The 23,093-nt window shown below is 35.1% G+C and overlaps 2 protein-coding genes across 3 annotated transcripts in view; both read left to right on the top strand.

Annotated features, from left to right (window-relative positions):
- The window catches only part of LOC107691192 (RNA-binding protein 20-like), a 69,197-nt gene extending 65,361 nt beyond the window's left edge, over positions 1-3,836 (top strand). Inside the window, exon 14 of the mRNA XM_016489688.1 lies at positions 3,695-3,836. Within this exon, the coding sequence (XP_016345174.1) occupies positions 3,695-3,763 (69 nt within the window). The 3' untranslated portion in view covers positions 3,764-3,836. The remainder of the gene's footprint in view (positions 1-3,694) is intronic.
- A 2,089-nt stretch (positions 3,837-5,925) lies between these two features.
- LOC107691167 (programmed cell death protein 4-like) lies at positions 5,926-21,095 on the top strand. 2 transcript variants are annotated; one of them, XM_016489658.1, is made up of 12 exons: positions 5,926-6,021; positions 6,434-6,521; positions 6,821-7,123; positions 10,179-10,273; positions 11,146-11,259; positions 11,412-11,633; positions 16,720-16,817; positions 16,900-17,017; positions 17,141-17,248; positions 17,323-17,433; positions 17,512-17,651; positions 20,433-21,095. In XM_016489658.1, exons 2-12 carry the CDS (start codon positions 6,479-6,481, stop codon positions 20,491-20,493), a joined length of 1,413 nt encoding a protein of 470 aa, XP_016345144.1. In that variant the 5' UTR covers positions 5,926-6,021; positions 6,434-6,478; the 3' UTR covers positions 20,494-21,095. The 2 variants fall into 2 exon arrangements, with proteins under 2 accessions (XP_016345144.1, XP_016345145.1); XM_016489659.1 differs by having other exon boundaries at positions 17,512-17,660; positions 20,433-20,510.
- The last annotated feature ends 1,998 nt before the right edge of the window (positions 21,096-23,093 follow it).

The following is a 23,093-nucleotide window of genomic DNA, read 5'->3' as shown; positions in this document are numbered from 1 at the left end:
AACTTTGTTTGTTAGGTGTGGCATGTAAGATTTATCGCAAGTATTCTTAAGAAAGAAGATGATTAATTATGATATCAAATGTCAGTTGGTGTCAGAGTGAAGCAGTACTTCCTGATTGGAATTATGGCCCATTTGTGAAACTTTTACTACCTCAGACATCGTTTGCTAGTGGGAACACAATTAACTTTTCATTGAGGGTCATTGGTTGAACTTGTTCATTTCTGGTCATTTCTGGCTGTTCATTTGGAGTAAGCTCTACTTAAGAAACTGATCTGATAACAGTAGATTTAGGCTAGAAACATGCCTTATGCAAATTAATCAAACTTTCAAGCAGTACATATGGGAAAAGTTACACTACAGACTATGGAAGCATATACAGTGGGTACGGAAAGTATTCAGTCCCCCTTAAATTTTAAGCTCCCACCTGTATATGACTAAACAAAATAACATGTAGTTTACTTGAGGTTCTGTTATAAATGTGTCTATTAGATACATTAATTTAAATTAATTAATTATACAAAAAATTGTTTGAAATTAATTAAGACTTCCCGAGTTTTTGAACGGAAGTCCTGAATGACTGTTATTAAAGGTCATTTAATGAATTTGAATGATTTTCAATGCCCCGCAGAAACCCTGCCTTTGTTGGAAAGGTAAATACATTATTTGAATTATGTTTGATTATGTTATAACACTTTTCAGTTACAATATTTCATATTACAGTAAATGTATATATTTAAACATAAAAACATTTAAATTGAATTTCGCTACCTATATGCTTCCATAACAGACAAGCTAACTACATGGAAGCTATATAAGTGATTCAAATCAGTGAATCAGCGAAATCAGTGAACTGCTGCTTAAAAACTCTTCTCAAATAAACTGATTGACTTAAACGAATCAGACTTTACAAAGGTACATATGAGATTTGCTATATTACTGATGAGTTAACTACATTGAAGTTACTTAAGGGACTTGAATCAGTGAACTGTTTCTTAAAATCTCTTCCTAAATGAACTGATTCACTAAAATGAATCAGACTTTCCAACAGTACATCTGAGGTTAGCTACACTTAGAGGTTAGCTAACTACATGGAAGCTGCATAAGTGATTCAAATCAGTGAATCAGTGAACGGTTTCTTAACATCTCTTTTTTAAACAAGCTGATTCACTTAAATGAATCAGACTTTACAACAGTACATAAGAGATTAGCAACATTACTGACTAGCAAACTACATTGAAGCTACTTAAGGGATTCGAATTAATGAACTGTTTCTTAAAATCTCTTCCAAAACAAACTGATGCACTAAAATAAATCAGACTGTCTAGCGGTAGATATGGGATCAGCTATATTACTGACTAGCTAACTACAATGATGCTATTTAAGGGACTCAAATTGGTAAATTGTTTCTCAAAATCTCTTCACAAAACAAACCGATTCACTAAAATTAATCAAACTTTCAAGTGGTATAGATGAGATAAGATACACTACTGATTAGTAGTGTTGTTTTTGGCGGCCTGTTTTAATTTTAGTTTTACACTGCTCTAAATAATGCCGCGAGTGCGGCTTGAGGAAGTGACGTCGCCTGCGTCTGCGCAGTGCGACCTGATGCAGCCCCTGAAGTGAGACACAGGAAACAGAAATACTGCAAAATAATAATAATAACGCGACTAAACGAGACGAAATAACGTTATAACATTTCGTTTCGTCTCGTTTTGGTCAACGAAAATGAAGAGACATTTTAGCATAGTTTTTATTTTGTAAACCACATTTAGTCACGTTTTTATTCGTCAACGATATTGCATTATACATTTAATTATAGTCATCGTCACATGACCAGCATTTACGTTGCGTCTCGTCTCTTTTTCGTCACGTGATAAAGGTTCGTTGACGATGATATTTAGTCATAATTTTCGTTGAGGAAAGCAACACTACTGATTAGCTAACTACATGGAAGGTACTTAAGTGACGTGAATCAGTAAATTGTTTCTTAAAATTTCTTCCCAAACAAAGGAGTACATATAAGATTAGCTACAATACTGGCTAGCTAACTGCATTGAAGCTACTTAAGGGACTTGAATCAGTGAATTGTTTCTTAAAATCTCTTTCCAAACGAACTGATTCACTAAAATTAATCAGACTTTCCAACAGTACATCTGAAATTAGCTACACTTACAGACTTGCCAACTACATAGAAGCTACTTAAGTGACTCAGATCAGTGAATCAGTGAACTGTTTCCTAAAATCTCTTCCTAAACAAACTAATTCACTTAAATGAATCAGACTTTTCAGTGGTACATATGAGATTAGCAACATTACTGCCTAGCGAACTACATTGAAGCTACTAAAGTGACTCGAATAAGTGATTTGTTTCTTAAAATCACTTCTCAAATGAACTGATTTGCTAAAATTCATCACATATTCAAGCAGTACATGAGATTAGCTACATTCCTGACTACCTAAATACATAAAAGCTACTTAGCTACTTATGGAAGACTCGAATCAGTTAATTATTTCTTAATCTCTTCCCAAATGAACTGATTCACTAAAATGAATCACTTTCCAGCGGTACATATGAGAGGACCACATAGCAGAGTGTATTTGAATATTGCGTCAGCTCGCTTGGCAGTAAATCTGCACGCAATGTGAACAATGTGAAATGCGAAATTCAACAATGTGAAATTCAAACAGCGATGTAACATTTGGCCACGCTACACTGCTACTTGTTGGAAATAGTAGCTTGTTACTGAAAAGGCTACACTTACTTAGTTACTCCGCACCACTGCAATGACTGCAATGTAAGATTGACTGATCTAAGATGCCCGGTCCTCAGGGTGGGATAAAGTTTCTCATTATAACCCTTCAGAAACGCACACATATAGACAGACGAACACACTTTCCAACACAACATGGTTGAGGCGGCAAGGAGCCGGACATTCCCCGTCATCACAGTCAGACCACAACCAGTTGTCATGTCTCTCAGACTAGAGCGGTCGGCCAAAGAGCGTCACCTCATACTTCACTTCTCCGCCTTGAGGTCCGCCAGCTGTGTTGAGTTTACAAGAACTACAGTGAGAAGCTGACAGCTGAATTTAACACCAGAAGAGCAAGACAGGTGAAACTGAGACAGACAGAGAGAGAGACAGACTGTAAACACTACAGGAAACACCTGCTTTCCTCCCACATTTTGACCTTCTTCTGTTTCAACTCTCCTTGTTTCACTGCTAAACAAATACGCTTTTTGGAAGGACGCACATATATGGGAGTTTCTTCAACTCTTATGTCTTTAAAACCGACCTCAACAATAAGTCCAGTAGAACATGAGCGCAAAATTACTTTGCAACTTTAAAATATAAAAGTACTATCATGCAATTTAGTCAAATTATGCAAACACTAAGTAGATTGTCAGCCATTTTATCTACTAGTAGACACTGTTAGTGGAAAATTATTAAACAAATGGGTTTGAAAAGTATGTTTATGATAGAGTTTAGTCTCTAAGCCAAAAGAGCCCAGAAACACGCCATATACAAATGTAGCATGAACTTAATTGAGTATAACAGTCATAACAGATGCTCTCAGTCAGCCATTTTAGTCAGAGAAACCAAACTGTTGCTCTTCATGGCTGCTCCTATGCCTGTAATTTAGAAGTAAACTGTTCCTCGTGTAATTTAACGGAAGATTGTTTGTGTTTTTATAGAAGTATCTGTCGCAGCTGGCGGAGGAAAGTCTCTTGAACTTCCACACGGAGTCGCCAAACACTGAATGAAGCTCACGTGAGACTATCAGGACTGCACCACTGCTGGGACATGCTGAGAGACACAAAACAAGGACAAAGAGGATGGGACACAAGGAGAACCAGAGCAATTGAATCCTCTGTGTACTCTAGTTCATAGCAATATGTATTGTACGAAAGTTTTCAAGAATTACAAAATTGGCTTATTAAATGTCATATATTTTAAAGGAGTAGTTCACTGAGAAATGTAAGCTCCAAACACGTTACTTTTTGTTCTGCGAAATACAAAACATTTTTTCAGAATGTTTATAATGCTATTTTTCCATACAGTGGAATTGAAGCGTTTTGTGGTTACAAAATTTAAAAAGCACCATAAAAGTATCGTAAAAGTAGTCCATGCAACATGTGCACTATATTAATTTAGTTTCATCATAGCCATGATTCAGCTAAAATAAGGGAAAGAATCAGGGTTATTGTCGCAAACTAAAACCATAAATTTGTTACTTGAAACAAATGTTAACTGAAATAAAATCTAAAAAAAAACCTTAAACTTATTTTATTTCAGCTAATTGCTAAGGCAACATTTCTTATTTTCATTTCGTTTAACTTTAAGTACTAAAATAACTACAACTAAAAATAATAAAAGAAAACGAATAAATAACACATAAAAACTATATAGACATTTTTTTAAAAAACCCAAGAACTAAAAAAAGACCAAACTTAACCAAAAAACTACTAAAATTAACTAAAATTAAAACAAACGAAAATAAATAAAAATGAAATCTAATTCACAATATTAACAAAAACTTAGTATAATATACTAATATAACACTAGAAAGAATTTGTACAACATGGCCATGATTTACTTAAAATGAGGAAAAGAATTAACAAGTCATGGGAACTAATTCTTTATTCGTGACCACAATATCTTTTTATCCAACATGTCATTTGTACTTGACAGCCCCAGTCTCCATTCACTTTCATTTTATGGAAAAGTGCAGCAGGAACGTTCTACAAAATATCTTCATTTGTGTTCCACGGAAAAAAAAGAAAAAGTCAGTCATACAGGTTTGAAACATGAGGGAGAGTAAATTATGACAATTTTCAGTTTTCTGTGAACTCAAAGTGCCCTGTCCTTATTTGTAGGACAAAACGCAGTGTGTGTGTCCTTGTAGTCCAGCATGGAATTTTTATTACACTGTGAAAAACATGTATCAGAATGTGAAATGCACTGGTAAGTGTAGTGTTTACATCATCTGCATCTGCCTCATTCATACTCCAAAGCTTGCATATTTGTTGAATTTTCTCTGTGGTCGACAAATATAAACTTCACTTCAGAAGTGCCTAATTTAAACTTCTATTTAAATTTAAAGAGTTGTAAAATTATCCTCAGGTTAATATTTGTGGATATTCTGTTGATGCTCTTTAAATTATTATTTTTTTGTCAGTCATCAGGTCTTCAGTCTGCTTCATGCTTGAAATATTAACTTTTCGAAGTGCCTTATAATGTATTAAAAGCCCCAAATGCTTAAAAATCAGTTGAACACAATGGAAAGCTGCTTCTGTATAATGTCTGCCATAATTTTTTGCTTTTAATTTTCATCATTGCTGTACACAAAGCTCAGATTTTAGGGATACTTGAACAGGACCATGTTTATTTATCTAATATCCAATTTATTTAAAGCTGAGTGTTGTAATGCTAGTATATTATTGGAATGGTTCTGGAAAACTTGTTCTACTGCTGTTTTATATTCTGTTAATAATAGCACTCAATTTTATGGAAGAAATTTTTTTTTGGGTTGCATTGATGCAAATATTAAATAAACATTTTGGAAAATAACGTTGCTTGATGTTTATGTGAACCGAACGAGTAAAGAAAGTGTCCCGTGATGGCCCTGAATGACATGTCTGGGCCTGTGCGTTATGAAATAACCCTGCAACTTTTTTTAAAACCATTATCTTTTTTAAAACTGGGTCAGATGAATAATATAACAAGAGAGAGGGACTTCATCTTCACACATGCGCAATCTGTTACATAATGGCATCACGTCTGTTCCAGCGTCCATCGCAGAGCGGCGGAAAGTCACGATCTTCACCGAAGACCTCATAGAAAATACGAGAAAGATCGGCTTCATCTGAACTCAATTTTCATTGGTCGCTTTGTCATCCGCCTCTATTATTCTAACCAATCAGAGAGCTCGCAGGACAGCATTACGCTATCGAGTTGCTGGGCAGAGAACACAAAATCAACATCAACGGAGACTACGCTCGAACTTGGACTACTAAAGCAGGTTAGTAGGATTTGTTGCTTATCGACTGGCCGTTGTTTTAAAGCAATTTATTTTGCGTTATTTAAGGCTTTTGGAGGCTTTATTTTAGACGCCGTGTCAAATAAGGACAAAAACGGCGTTTGTTCGCTGCTAGTCGCGAGGCTTTGTTTATGTTTATGTTGCGCTCGTGCACTTGCGCGTGCAAATAACGCCATACATTGAATGCGTGCTCTACATCAAATATTAAACACGTTAATAGCTATTAACATTAAAAAATGAGTTTTTCCTAGCCAAAACACTTTATTTTGGAGACTGCAGGTCTTCTGTCTGTATGTTAATACAGCTTGTGTTGGAGCCAAATGGACGCTGCTGATTGGAGCAGCTGCTTGTTCTTTCGCAAATAAATATTAACGATAATATTTCTGCATCCTAGGTGCGAAGGCACATTTCATACGCTGTAAAACTTAATTTCCTAACCATGGCAACTGACTGTGAGGCATGGCTAAATGCAAACCCTGTTGGTAAGTTCAAGTTTTATTTTTATCGCGATATTTAGTGATTTTATATCACAGTAAATGTTTTTAGGTCAGTGTTTCACTACTGTTTGCCCTCATATTTGGTATATGATATGAAAAGTCTTGCAGAATTGGCCAAGGTCAATAATATCACTTGTTTTTAACTCTCACATTGGGAAGGATAAGGGGCCCAAACTTTGGCCCCTAGTGCTAATGCTGTTTTTTAGTGCATATTTAGTCTCAAACTACAAGTTGGATATGCGTATTTGCATGTAAATGTTTCCAAACACTCCCGTCATCCACAGAAGCTGGAGATCGCAGCGATTCCTTCCCCTCTGGGGACGAGGACAACACCTTCACTGGTAACGTCAATAACGAGATCAACGGAAAATGGATATTGGCCCCCACCGGCAGCATCCATGAGGCAAGACTCAAGGCCAAGGTGAAGAGACGTCTGAGGAAGAACTCCTCCAGGGACTCGGGCCGGGGCGACTCGCTGAGCGATAACGGTGATGTGGTCCACTCTGTGGTTCCACCCACCAGCCCTAAGGGCAAACTGCTAAACAGGAGGTCGAGGATGGGCAAGGGACGAGGCCTGCCGAAGAAAGGTATCAGTGCTGTTTGATTCCTTGACCTAGAACTATAGGGGCTTTCGCGCCGGAGGAACCTTTTCATAGTTCCTAGAACTACTTGTGGAAGATCCCGCTTTTTTGGCGTGTTCGCCAAATGGTTTTAGTTCTAAGAACTCCGTTCGTGCAAACTAAATTAGCTCCTTCTTCAGAGTAGGGTCCAAAACAGTTCTATAGGAACCACCAGTGACGTTAATGCACGATGATTGGCCAAACATTGGCATACAAAACACTGGCTACCCGCCATTTTTAAAAAGCCGAGTAAAAATATTTACTCCACGAACATGGAAAACAGCGATAATGGCTACCTGTTGTCTGCAGCATCCTGTTCTTTTCTCAGCCTCGATGATATGTAACACTGCAAGTTGTCATAAGAAATTTAGTCTCTTAGCCCAACTTTTTGCTCCGTGCAAGTTTTTTAAAGTTGGGTGGATTCTGTTTGTAAATGTTTTTATTGTTCACAAATCATTCTAAAAGTAATTTCAACTTTACCTTTCCTCTGTGTTGTACTTGTTATAATTGTGGAGTTGATATCCCTGTTCTCATAGAATTAGAACAATAAATAAAAATGTATAGTTATCGTTATAGTTAGCGTTCTTGGTGTCAACGGCACAACTACAAAGATAACTATATTATCGTCCACACCAATGTATGATAACATAATGTTTATTATAAGCACGCTGCAGTTTTGTCGTTTACCGCTTTAAATACTTAAGTTCTTTAATGTTTTTATTGTTCATCAGCTAAAAAAAACGTTCTAAAAGTGATGCCACGTTACACTTGGTATTAAGATGCGTTTTGGTCGATCGGATCTCAAGTGGACAACACTAAGGTGTAAACGGGGTGTGAAAGGTTTTCAGCTTGTCCACTTTCAACCACTTCCAGAGGTAGTCGAAAACGCATTCGACTGGATTGCTTTCGTGGAGTAGCTTAGACGCTGATGTGGTCGAATGCGTTCGAGCAGCCACAAAAGACCGCCTACTCTTTGCCTACTGACCTACTACACGTGTAATCATTGCGAGACGTACAAGGACGCGCGCTTATCAGACGGGAACTTTTTAAACTTTGACAGGCCGAATTAGAAGTATTATTTTCTGATAACATGAAAAGAAACAACAGCAGTAAGCACAAGCAGATGTAATATTAGTGTGCGATAAACTTTAGCCCTCCCGCTGGTGTTTTGACGCCGACAGAGGGATCTGCCCATTTACCCTCCTCTTGACGTAATCAGCACCACGGGGGGTAATCTGGTCAGAAGTGGTCGAAAGTGGTCAGAAGAGATGGATTAAAACGCCAGGTGTAAATGGGCATGTGTCTCCATTGTCCACTTGTGATCCGATCGACCAAAACGCATCTTAAACCGGGCCTGTATTGTTCTTCTGTGTCGTTATTGTTATAGTTGTGGTGTGGACTTGATTCTTATAGAATTAGAACGGTTATTAAAACGTTACAGTTAGTGTTCCCTATAGAACGGCAACTATAACAATAACTATATTAGTGTCCACACCAACGGACGATACAATTCAGTTTATTATAAGCACACGCTGCAGGATGGATAATCTTTGGTTGCAAGTGTTTTTAATCATTCATTAGCTCGAAAAAAACCATTCTGAATATGATTCCAACTATATTGTTCCTCTGTATCATTATCGTTATAGTTGTGGTTTGGAGTAATTTATTCTTGTAGATAGATTTAAAATGATTATTAAATCTTTATAGCTATCATTAAATTTACTGCTGTTGGCGTGAACAGCCCTTTTAGTCTGATCTTTTCTGTTTGGAATTTTGATATTTTGATTCAGTTGAACTTGGAATGCACGTAAATATCAATAAATTAGAACTTGGAGTTCTGGAAATCTGAAAATTCCGGAAGTCCAGTGCATGTGGGATTCATTTATATGAGTTCAGAGCACATGAAGTGTTGACTTGGTTCTGTTCCAGCATCTGCCGTTTCATTTTAGCCAATTACATGGTTAACAAACACAAGCGGATTGACGCACTTCAGTAACCAAACTCCACCCACATTCACACATACGCTCATAACAGACAGTCACTCCTATTCATTCAGTTGTTGTTTTGCCCAGTGTTGGTCCATTGTTGAGGGTTCATTCATTGCCCCTGAATGCAACAGACCTGAATTGAGTTGGGAAAAGTCTGGCTTGCAGAAACAGCCTACATACGGTCAGCGTCAAGTACACTATATGTATGCTGACTAAGCTTTCAAAAAAACATTTTGACTCTACTCTCGTTGTGTCTAATGGTGATCGTTTAATCCTCTAGATGAGATTTGAAGTGATTTAGTTGTGACATTTTCACCTCCCCCGTCATCCACAAGATGACTTCGTGGCACATTTCTGTTTTTGATTCCCTCAGCGATGGCATATTTGGCCCTGTGTGTGTTATGTAATTGCTGGTTAAGTCAGCCTGAAGGGCAGGGCTGTTAGCTTTTTTTGGCAAGACCCCTTAAGATGCAGACGTTGCAGTGAAAATGCCGTCGGTTTAGAAGTGCCATATGTAAGGTGGAATACTCCACTTCATCCATTGAGGCCTGAAAAGTGGATTACAGCATATTGACAATCTTCTTTGGAGGCTTTGTGGTTCAGACTGAGCAGAAGCCAGGCGTGTTTTGCATTTAAATTGGGGATTACAAATTGGTGACAAATATTTTCATTGTCAAATATTAGTCTGACCAAAACATATCATAAATTATCCTGAATATTAAAAACAAAAACAAAAAAAATAATTTTCTCTGTGATTTAATTAGACAATATTAGGTATTTAAATTAATTCCATTAAAAATTTGAATCTAATTACAGTCCTAATTTTACCTTAATTGAATTTGGCTGTAATATAGGCCGTTGGGTGGTATTTTCAAAATATTTTTTTATCGATTTTTTTTTTCTATAAAAAATCACCCAGGTTTGGAACATCGCGAGGATGTAGCAGAACACCTACATTAATAATGGCCACGCTAACCCTTATTCCAATGCATTTTATTGTTTTGAAAAGCTATTTATGTGTTTTGTATCCATAGGTGGGGCAGGGGGTAAAGGTGTATGGGGATCACCTGGGGAGGTTTATGATGAAGATGAAGTTGACGTTAAGGACCCCAATTACGATGCGGAGCAGGTAAGAGCCACACAGTATGCTTGCGTACGTTTTTTTTTTAAAGGAAAAGTTCACCCTAAAATTAAAATTTGCTGAAAATTTATTCACCCTCAGACCATGCAAGATATAGATGAGTTTTTCTTCATCCGATTTGGAGAAATTTAGAATTGCATCACTTGCTCACCAATGGATCCTCTGCAGTGAATGGGTGCCGTCAGAATGAGAGTCCAAACAGCTGATTAAAACATTGCAGTAATCCACAAGTAATCCACACCACTCCAGTCCATCAAATAATGTCTTGTGAAGTGAAAAACTGCGCATTTATAAGAAACAAATCCATCATTAAAGCAATTTAAATTTAAATAGTCGCTTCTGGCCAAAATATGGGTCCATTATCCATATTAATGCTTCTTCCAGTGGAGAAAGTTCTGATCCCCTGTTGTCCTTTCACATTAAAATCCACCCATATTTGTTTAGAGATGTTTTAGACTGTTTTTGCTTATAAACGGTTCTTGATCTGTGCAGATTTTGCTCCTGATTCAGGCGAGACGACTTTTTCATTGGAGAATTATGTATAGAAGACTTGTATTTTAGATGGAAGCAATGTTTTTTTTTTTTTCCAAGTTAAAAATGCCATAATTATGGCTTTGTTTCTTACAAACATGCAGCTTTTCATTTCACAAGACATTAACTGATGGACTTGAGTGTTGTGGATTACTTGTGGATTATCGTGATGTTTTTATCAGCTGTTTGGACTCTCATTCTGACGGCACCCATTCACTGCAGAGGATACATTGGTCAGCAAGTGATGGAATGCTACATTTCTCCAAATCTGCGTGTCCATTTTAACCATGAAACTGGCACACAATCCATCAAACTTTGTGTTTCTCCAGGAGAACTGCGTATATGAGACGGTCGTCCTCCCTCTGGATGGAGAGACGTTTGAGAAGACGGTCACTCCTATCGTTCAAGAGTACTTTGAGCACGGAGATGCTAATGAAGTAGCGGTGAGATTTATTACTGTGTTGTTGAATGAGGAGACGGCTTTTGCCCTTTCATATCTAATCAGTGCCGTGCAGTCCTGTGCGCTTACGAGTAAACAAACCTGAGGAACGCTGCATTATCATTATAATCTGAACATCTCGCTCTGTTCCTTCAGGAATTGCTTGCTGAGCTGAACCTGGGCAGCATGCGTGGCGACGTGCCCATGCTAGCTGTATCGCTAGCGCTGGAGGCCAAAGCCAGCCACAGGGAGCTGACGTCACGACTGCTCAGCGAGCTCTGTGGGCGAGTGCTCACAGCCGCCGACGTGGAGGCCTCCTTCCACAAACTGCTCAAAGAGCTGCCCGACCTGGTGCTGGACACACCTGGGGCTCCGCAGGTAACATGCTACAGCTACATATATACACTACCACTCGAAAGTTTTTGAACAATGATTTCAGTTCCTTTTTTTGGACCCTGCGGGAAAACAAAAACATTAATTTAATATTAAAAGTAATTTAATATTTCCAGTTGTTCATACAAGTGTTTTTAATATAATATTTTCATTTTTATTTAATTTTCAATTTATATAATATTTATATAATATTATGTACTATTTTAGTATATGTTAGTATTTATAATATGCTACTGTAAGAATATTAGTTTTATAGAATTAATAAAAAAGATTAATTACAATATAATACAATATTATTATACTTAAGTTAAGTTCTATAATATTGTACATTTGTTTTATAATATTTATGACAATATGATCAGAAAGTGGACCAGGTTGAACAGAGAAATATTCAAATTATTTGTTAATATTAATTAGGGGTGTAAATCGGATGGTTCGATACGATACGATATTGATTCTCATACCCAGTGATACGATATTTGCCGATACTTCGAAAAATGATACGATTCGATACAGGAGAATATCGATCGATATATCGATATTATTATATTATATACCTATTTTAAACAACCATCTACATTTTTAATTCACAAATGCAACCAAAACATATAACATGAAAATGGATCTTACATTTTCACATGCTGTTCCTCAATTGGGACATTCACAACAAAAAATAGGCCTACACTTTTTTCTTTTTTTTTCTTATAATAAATAATTGAAAAAAAAAAATAAAAAATCAAGTCACACACAAGATCAGTAATCTTAAGATATGACAACAGTCAAGAAAGTCTTTTCAGGTTTCTGTGCTAAAATATGCAATGTGTGAAATAATGTAAATCCTCATTAGGAAAAAACACAAACGAGGTACTCTTGAAGGAAAAAATACATGAATGTAGACAAATAAAAAATACAAAAATAAAGCCGTTAAGTTTATTTGAGACTTTTTTTGGCTGCTACTATGGGCTCAGTGCTAAAAACCTTTTCTACAGATAACCAACTTACAAGCAATAGCAGAAAATAAATACAATATAACAAAGACACAAATTAAAAAAACTTTCTCTGAAAAATCTTTTTCAGGTAGATCTAAAAGAAATTTTCAGGAACAGAAATGTAATAATCAAATGTAAAATAACACTGCATAGTCTTCACTGTAAAGATTAAATATCGATTAATCCTTATAAAAGTTGTTCAGTCAAAATCAGTGAGATTTTTTTTCTTTGACAGAAGTTTTCTGTTAGTCTGCTTTCACGGATCCAATATACTGATACACATGCGTTTTCTTTCTCAACTGTTTACGTTAGGACATAGGCCTAACTGACTGCGTTTACTAGGATATTCGCCAAGGTGCACATGTTGATGTAATTTGGTCTGTATTTGTTCATCCATGCACAAAAAAGCGGAAGGGAGCTCAATTAGGTATTAGCGCGCTGTCGATGCGGCTGTCTGTATGCGTGCTCTTTGGATGTGTGCGCGTGTCACTGCGCGCTGAAAACTTCTCACAAGCGCTCGACACTTACATCAATTATCCCGAGCGTCTTTTACACTCGCCGTTCAAGCAGTCTTATCGTCCCGACACGTGAGTTTGAACGAGAATGCACACATTGGTGGTAATGCATAGACAGACATTGGTGCAAATGTGGACAGTGTCAAAATAAGGTGCCTATTTATAGCTACTACAGATATCGATATTTTACGTGTGGCATCGATACATCGTATCGGTAGACATTTAATCGATGTATCGATCCATATCGATGGATCGTTACACCCCTAATATTAATGAGATTAATATATAATGATATATTATAAGTAAATATATATATATATATATATATATATATACACATTTATATGATTTATGTGTATAATATAATTTAGATCTTAATATATAATTATATATAAATATTATAATTAAGTTATCATATATAATATATTTATATATAATAAATATATAAATTTATACTATTGTTTATATATATATATATATATCAGTAAAATATCTGATAGATCTAAAAGAAATTTTCAGGAACAGAAATGTAATAATCAAATGTAAAATAACACTGCACTGTATAGATTAAATATAGATTAATCCTTATAAAAGTTTTTCTGTCAAAATCAGTGAAATATTTTTTTTTTAAGTTTTCTGTTCTGCTTTCTCGTTAAGAACGTTTGCACGGATCCAATATACTGATACACATTTGTTTTCTTTCTCAACTCTTGAAGTTAAGACATAGGCCTAACCGACTGTGTTTACTAGTATATTCGCCAAGGCGCACATGTTGATGTAATTCGGTCTGTATTTGTTCATTCATGCACAAAAAAGCGGAAGAGAGCTCAATTAGTTTTTAGCATGCTGTCGATGCGGCTGTCTGTATGCGTGCTCTTTGGATGTGTGCGCGTGTCACTGCGCGCTGAAAACTTCTCACAAGCGCTCGACACTTACATCAATTATCCCGAGCGTCTTTTACACTCGCCGTTCAAGCAGTCTTATCGTCCCGACACGTGAGTTTGAACGAGAATGCACACATTGGTGGTAATGCATAGACAGACATTGGTGCAAATGTGGACAGTGTCAAAATAAGGTGCCTATTTATAGCTACTACAGATATCGATATTTTACGTGTGGCATCGATACATCGTATCGGTAGACATTTAATCGATGTATCGATCCATATCGATGGATCGTTACACCCCTAATATTAATGAGATTAATATATAATGATATATTATAAGTAAATATATATATATATATATATATATATATACACATTTATATGATTTATGTGTATAATATAATTTAGATCTTAATATATAATTATATATAAATATTATAATTAAGTTATCATATATAATATATTTATATATAATAAATATATAAATTTATACTATTGTTTATATATATATATATATATCAGTAAAATATCTGATATTAACATTTTTCTCTATGGCAGTTTTTAAAGTTAATTTTTTTTTTTTTAAGAAAAATGTTAGGAAAATTATATTTCGACAATATGAATGAAGTTTAATATGAATTAAATTGTTATTCACAATTGTTTGTATGACATTTAATCATGAGCCGCTCTAGTTGAGGCGCAGGTTTAATTTTTTGCCGTGTAACATTTAGCACAGTTTCTAAGCTGCGGTGCGTCTCTCTGCGCTGCATGTTTACTTCACTAAAAGCGTGTTTGGTAAGCTGCGGTTGACAATGAAAACTCTGTGGTCGGAGCGTCTGGTGGTGCAGATGAGCCAGTCAGAAGAGACTTTCAGCTGTTTCCTTTGGCTTCATCGAAACACCAGAGCTTGTGCTTCTGTCTGGCTGTGTGCAGAATGCTGGCTCAGCGCTGTGCCTCAAACACACTGTCTGCTCTACAAACACCTCTCCTGTCAGCCTTCGCTCCAAACACCAGAGCCAATGTCGCTCCAGCAGCAGGATTTGGCAAACGCAGCCCTTTCCTGCCCTTAAAAACCAGTACAGTCTGAATACAAAGGGTATATGTGCCAAAACGACACGTGAACAAATATTGACCTCCGACTGCATTAGTATGAGCTGATATGTGTTACTGCATTATCTGACTGTTTCCTCCAGCTGCGCACACGACTGCACTGTTTACAATACGACACACAAATCCAATGGCATTTAAAAAAGGGAACTTAAGGGGCTTTTTAAAAAATACTTTTCAAGTGAAATTCTGCTGTCAAGTGATTCAGTTCCTTTTCTGTATCACATGAGGGGTTTCTGTGTGTGTCAACAAGAAATATGGAAATGCTTTCAGTGGAAAGCTCTTGAAATGAGTGAACTTTAACTGGAAAAAAAATACCTTTTTTTTTTTTTAAGATTTGAAAGCTTTGGTTTGATTTTGATATATTTTACTATTAATGATTTCAGTTCCTTTTTTGGACCTTGTGGGGGAAAAAAACACAAATGATAATTTAATATTAAAAGTAATTGTTATATTTCCAAGTGTTTTTAATATAATGTTCCTTTTTATTTAATTTCCAATTTAATATAATTTTAATATAATAATAATTATGTAATATACTAATGATAGTATATGTTAGTATTTATAATTGTAGAATAAATAAATAAAATTACAATATATTACAATATTATTATACTTAAGTTCTCTAATATTATATATATAGTTTTATTATATTTATGACGATATGATCAGAAAGTGAACCAGGTTGAACACAGAGAAATATGCCAATTCTTTGTAAATATGTTAATATTTGAGATAGAATGAGTGATCTTTAATCTTTTCCTTAAATGACAGTGCAATTAGAAAATGGAACAAGAAATATTAATTAATATTTAATTTTTTAAATAATCCTTATTTTAGAAGAAATATAACTTAAGAAGTGTATATTATAAGATATGACTTAAAAAGAATAACTTGGTTTATATTTAGTTGTTAAATAATCTTTATTTTATTCAGGACAATGTGGTTTGAAAATAGTTGTAAAAGTAGTTGTACAAAATAATATGTATATTATTTTAAAATGTAACATTTTAATATTCATATTAAAAATTACTTTTTAATAATATTTCATACTTTTATTATTTGTCAAAGTAATAAAAACAATTCATATAGGCCTATTTGAATTATAAATTATAAATGATTCAGTTCCCTTTTTTGTCAATAAGTGATAATTACCTGAAAATGATTTTTTTTCCATGACACTATGAATGGTAAACATACCAAAAAATAACTAATTTTAAGATATAATACATAACATTTTTGTAAAAATAAATGACTGTGTGATTGGAAAATGCACCAAGATTAAAGTTGATCAAGCATTTGTAAATATTTTAATATTATAAAAGTATTTAATTGCAATTATTTAATATAAAATGTTAAATTCAAATATTTTATATCTTTACTATTTGTCAATGTTTTCAAGAGCCTCATAGCAAAAATCATAGGCCTATTTATAAATGATTTATTCATTTATTTTTTTGTTGTTGTTTATTTTTCATCCTGTGAACATAGTGGGTTTCTATGGAAGTGTTTTGAGCTGAAAGCTCTCAGAATGAGTGATCTTTAGCTGGAAATGTTTAACTTTTGTCTTACAGATGCTCGGTCAGTTCATCGCTCGAGCCGTCGCAGACAACATCCTCCCAAAAAGCTTCATAGACGGCTACAAAGGACGAGTGGACAGTGAATACGCCAGGTACTGAGTGTTTTCCTCTCAGCGCGTGCGTCTCCTCTGTGTTTTGATGGCGAGTTTGACGTGGGTTTGTCTTGTTGATCAGAGCGGCTCTGGATCGCGTGGCCGTGCTGCTGAGAATGAGCCGATGGACCGGCCTGCGCTTCGACAGCCTCTGGGGCTCAGGTGGCGGCCAGAGACCTGTCAATCAACTCATCAAAGAGGCAAGGACACACCCATTCACCACCTGCGACCTTGTATAACATCTGGAAGATTTTACAGCATATTAAGCATCAACACATGCATTCAGCCTCTAACTTCAGATTGCATGATGGCTGTTGTTGCAGGTTAACCTGCTGCTGAAGGAGTTTCTGTTATCAGGAGACACGGTGGAAGCCGAGCGCTGCTTGAGAGAACTGGAAGTCCCACATTTCCACCATGAGTTCGTTTATGAGGTAACAACGGCAACAAAACAGGGATTTAAGTGGAAAGTCTGAGCCTGATTGTAAATTTTTTGCTGTTTTTTCAGGCGGTTATCATGGTTCTGGAGTCTAAAGGCGACAGGACGCTTCAGATGATCCTGCAGTTGCTGAAGTCTCTCTGCGCCTCCACGGTCATCACTGTGGACCAGTTGAGACGGGTATGACGCCACCTGCTGGTCAGTGTGGATCACTGCAGCTTTAAAAGCACATCTACAGTGAATGCTGTCCTCTTGCAGGGATTTGAGAGGGTGTATCTGGACATGGCAGATCTCAGTATTGACGTGCCGTGTGCGTACTCGCTCCTGGAGCAGTTCGTGGAGCAGAGCTTTAACGCCGGGGTCATCGATAAAAAGCTCAGAGACCTCTGTCCTTGTCGGTGAGTGGGGTGTGTTTGTTTTTTGTTTTAACTATTTTTAAATTACAATAATAATAATAATAATAATAATAACATTTATTATTATTATATATAAATATATATTTAGGAAAAGTAGTAATGTATAAAATTAGATATTGTTATTATTACTGCATCAAAATAATTTGTCCCTTAATAAACTTAGTTTTCATTTTTGTCTTTTTATGAATAGTAATGTATATTATTATTATTATTAATAATAATAATAGTAATGTATATTATTATTAATAATAATAATAATAATAATGTACAAATATATCATAATGTAGTAATGTTATTATATAATAAATAGTAATATACAAATATATGTATAACGTTATTATACATAAAAATTATTTGTCATGTACTCAAATTAACTTACTAATTGTTTTTGTTGTCATATTTATTATGAAAAGTAGTCATATATAAACATTTATTATTATTATTATATACTATAATAATAATAATAAAAGTATAAAATATTACATCAAAATTATTTTTTTGTCATTACCCAAATAAACGGACTAATTGTTTTCATTGTCATATATATTATGAAAAGTAGTCAAATATAAACAAATTATTATTATTATTATATACAGCTATAATAATAATAATAATAGTAATAAAAGTATGAAATATTACATCAAAATTATTTGATTTGTCATTACCCAAATGACCTCATCGTCTTATTTGTCATATTTATTATGAAAAGTACTCTTATGTAAACATTTATTATACAACTATAATAATAAATATAAATATAATCGTAATATTTTTTTAAAATGATCACATCAAAATTATTTTTTAATTTGTCATGTACCCTAATACACCAATTGTTTTCATTGTTGTCATATTATAGACAGTAGTAATGTGTACACAATTTTTATTACAGTTTATTATTAATATTATACTACAGGTAATATATAAAATGGCTATAAAAAATGTCATGTTGCATATTAAGTAGTGCTGGGCGGTATGACCAAAAATTTATATCACGGTATTTTTCAAAATTATACCAGTTTCACGGTACATGAAGGTATTTTTTTAACCATATTAACCATATTTTCTACTGATTGAGAGAGGAAATACTGCAGTATATTGACTTAGAATGCCCTATTTTACTGTCATGATGAGTGAATATTGTCAAAAAATACCACACTAAATAGTGACTAAACACGACCCCTTTTAATACATGTTAACCAGGAGTCACTCTCATTTATAATCGCGGCATCGTCTGATAAAATCAACATGCATCTACACTAAAGAGCGGCTATGCGGTTGTTTTGGCTATATTACTTTTTTTGTCTCATGCAGCGCACTGCCTGCGTCTGAGTAACAAACAAAAAAAAAAACTTCAGCTTTTTCCTCACCACAGTTCAACAGTGAAAAGGAACCCCTTTCAAACAGTGTCGCGTTCCGAATGTTGTTTAAGCCACATACACCGGTATTGCGGTATTTAAAAAATTCATATCATAACAAAAATAAACACCGGTATTCGGTATGAACCGGTATACCGCCCAGCACTAATATTAAGTAATGTTTTTTTTCTGTCATATTTATTATGAATAGCAGTAATGTATAAACACATTTGATATATTTATTATTACATGATATTAGTATACAAAATTTGTTGTTGTTATTATTAATATGATGATGATGATGATGATGTGTGTGAGTGTGATAATATTGTCATGTACTAGGGCTGCCCCCTAATAGTCGACTAATCGTTAGTCGACCAGAAGAGGCTTGGTCGATAAAAATTTTATTAGTCACTTAGTCGCAGAAAAAAACAAATAAATAAATAATAAAAAAAATATCCACAGGCGAAGTTCGTGATGGACAGATCGTTAACAGCTAGTTTATGTTAATACAGTACATCAGGCAGGACATCCAAACGCTCGCCTTTCATTCATCGACCTCAAATATGGCTTATCATCTGAAATATGTAAGTATTAGCAACTTTACATGGCCACTCAATCTAATGTTAACCTAGAAACATTTGCGCTATTGAAGTGTCTGTGCGGAGTATGGAAGCTGAACAGTAGCGTGCTCACTGCAGGACAGAAGGAGGCGCCGGTGTGCTCACTTGCTCTTAAAATACTCCGTCATTTTTGGTCATACAGATAAGAGTAAATCAGCTTTCGAATCTGTAAAGACTCTACGTTTATTTGTGTGCACTCTCAATACAGCGCTTTTGTAAAATAATGAAATCAAACAGGATGCGCTTTCTGCCGTCTCGGTCTCTGTGAACTTGAGCGCTAAACTCTGTGATTATCTTTGCCTTACATTCAAAATATATCTATATAGAGTGAAATGTCTACTTTCAAATGAACCAATTCAAATGGAAAACACATTCTCAGATTATGTAATCCATATGAAACATGCATACAGGCGCATCCACTACTGTGGAGATGACGATTCAGTGTCACCGACTTCATCTCTGAAGCTGAAAACAAAAAAAGCACTAGTTTATCAAATTATTAAAATTTGAATGCAGTCTCCTTACTGTTTTTCCCTGACACATTCATAATCATTACTTCTGCCGGTGCGCTGTGGCAAGCTTTGTGCGTGTATTTGAGCGCTTATTAGGCTATGTAGGCAATTAAAGGCTCATTATAAGGATTTAAATGGTTTATTAATAAACATGCGATTAGTTGACTAATGCTTAAAATGAACGACTACTAGTCGACCAGAAAAATCCTTACTCGAGGGCAGCCCTATCATGTACCCAAATGAACTTACTAGTTTTTGTTTTCTTTTGGTCAGGGGCCGTAAGAGGTTCATCAGTGAAGGAGACGGCGGGCGTCTCAAACTCTCGAGCTACTGAGTTCAGGAGTCCCAGCCGTTTCCGTGGCAGCTGCTCCAGTCGTGACGCTCACCGAAGCTTTGTATTGCTTTAAGTTGCTTGTATTTGTCATGAAGGTTTAAGTACTAAAACCGTTCCTCCTGTCAGAACACAATTGGACCGCAGGGCCAGGCACTTTCAATCTGAAGGAGACGTAATCCCCCGATCCTTCTGATGTGATTTATATAAGATAATCCTGAAAGTGCCACACTTATGACTTAGTCATTCCATGTTTTGTATTCCTGAGTTCACTGCCACTCCTGTTCTCCAGTCAGCAGTGTTTGTAGAGACTTGCAGATGTGTGTACATAGCTTTATAAGTGCAAGTTCAGAGCTTTCTCCTCCTGGGCTGCTTTTGTATACGGTGCTCCAGTGTTTTTTTCCCTTTATTTCCTCTTTGACTTCTCAAAGATGTCATTTCTGATGGTCACTGACGAAAGGACAAACCTGAGCAACGCACAGCAGCTGGGATCATTTCACAGAACATTTATTTTTATATTTCAGTAGACTGGAGGATGTGGAATGTACCTGACTTACTTGCTCTTTGTTTAAATTGGTTGATGAATAAATAATTTGTTGTGGTCATCACTGATTACTGGTACTGACGTGGAGAGGATGTTTTTCGTAGATATTGCAAAAAAAAAAAAAAATCCCATTTTTAGGGACAGAAATAGTTTCCATCATGACATTATTAATAACAGCATAAATTGCAACAACAATGTAATTTAATAAAAAATGCTATTTTTATATATTATTATTTAGCTTTAGGAGTGAAATATGACTCGGGTATTTCCTGAAATTTACAGGAATAGAATTTTTTATAATTAGCAATCAAACACTAAGGCGGGTGGATGATAGACATAATGCAACGACAAATTGAACAAAATATTAAAATTAATGCATTTTTAATCAATATTTACTTAATTTTCACTACATATTGACAACAGTAAATTTTAATAATCCATAATCTAAAAATAGTGAAAATTCAGTCTACTTGTATAATGGTGAGATTTTTTTTTATGCTTCTGAAAGTCTCTTCTCACCATGGCTGTATTTATTTGATCAAAAATACAGTAGAATTATGAAATATTATTCCAATTTAAAATATGTACTTTCTATTTTAAAATATAATTTATTCCTGTTATGGCAAAGCTGAATTTTTTAGCAGCCATGTTTTTGTGGAAACATTGACACTTTTTCGTGATTATTCGATAAAGTAAATAACAGCATTTATTTGAAATAGTTTAACTTTCACTTGATTTATTAAATGTTCTTGTTGAATACCATTACACGGCTTAAAAAAAAAGACGTAGTAGTTTAGAAGTTAAATATATATATATATATATATATATATATATATATATTTAAATATGACATTTACAATTTTTTATTTTATTTTAAGTTGTAGTAAGTTTGTGTTTTTGATATATATATATATATATATATATATATTTAAATATGACATTTACAAAGTGGATGTACTTAAAAACTAGACAGAGGAATGTAAAGACCTGTGCATTATGCAATTTCATGCATTAATTAGCTGCCATTTTATTCGACAAAAGCCCGTATTTACAGTGAGTTATATATATATATATATATTTTACAAATTTAATTTGAGAATATAGCAATTGAAACCATGCAACAGAGCTGCAACTGTCATGAATGAACTTTCTGGAACAAAAATGCATCTGAAACTGAACTAAATAATCATTCATGTGCATATGAGGCCTTATGAACTAAAGCACACCTAAACTCATGCATAAATATAATTTCTACCAAAACGGCAAACAAAAAAATCAAAACCTTTCATCTGAAAGTTGACCTATGTCTGACTATATTAGTGATATGTGCTGATATTAGGTTGTGATGGAAGCGTGTACTTCATCCCTCAGAAGTGTGCCCTACTCTGTTCTCTCAGGCTGCTGCTGCTCCTTCAAAGCCAGTTCTTGTTGTCTGATGATCTCCTGAGCTTCCTGCTGCATCTTCTCCAGTTTCTCCAGCGTCACAGACTTCAGAGGCAGGAGTTTGGGTTTGCACAGGACCATGGTGGGAACGTCCTCCACGGAAAGCTGGCCTGCACAGAGAAAACACAACACAGCCCTCATGCGCTGGGTGTTTGCAGCGGTTGTCATGTGGGACGTCTTTCAACTCAGTCTGTACAAGGGTGAGATTTTGTCTGCTGAACAAAACAACAGTGGAAAAACTCGCCTTGTTTAGGCAGAACCTCTCTAAACAACGACTTCACTTCAGGCATTGTGCTTCAGCGAGGAACCTGTTAATGTAATGCAAAAAAATTAAGCCCATATATATATATATATATATTTGAAAAGCAATACAATCAAATGTATCATGTATTAGTAGTCACATATAAAACTAAATATACACGCATAAATCTTAATTAATACATAAAATCTTAAGAAATATATTTCTTTCTTTTAATTCTGAGGTGAAATATGCCAGAAATGTCTTCGTGAGATTCACCTTATTATCTTTATATTATAGGGGCATCAAGTCGCCGGGTTTCTATTAGCTTGTTGACTAACGACAGGCAAACGTTACTGCTCTTAATCGACTGTTAGC

Source organism: Sinocyclocheilus anshuiensis, unplaced genomic scaffold, assembly GCF_001515605.1.
Source record: "Sinocyclocheilus anshuiensis isolate Anshui unplaced genomic scaffold, SAMN03320099.WGS_v1.1 scaffold338, whole genome shotgun sequence".
Classification (NCBI taxonomy): domain Eukaryota; kingdom Metazoa; phylum Chordata; class Actinopteri; order Cypriniformes; family Cyprinidae; genus Sinocyclocheilus; species Sinocyclocheilus anshuiensis.
Note: the sequence above shows the minus strand (reverse complement) of the source record. Positions and strands in the feature narration are given on the sequence as shown.

Coding starts and splice junctions, on each gene's coding strand:
- LOC107691167 (XM_016489658.1), top strand. CDS start 6,479: ATGGCAACTGACTGTGAGGCATGGCTAAATGCAAACCCTGTTG. Junction 6,522..6,820: donor GCTAAATGCAAACCCTGTTG/GTAAGTTCAAGT, acceptor CGTCATCCACAG/AAGCTGGAGATCGCAGCGAT. Junction 17,249..17,322: donor ACCATGAGTTCGTTTATGAG/GTAACAACGGCA, acceptor CTGTTTTTTCAG/GCGGTTATCATGGTTCTGGA.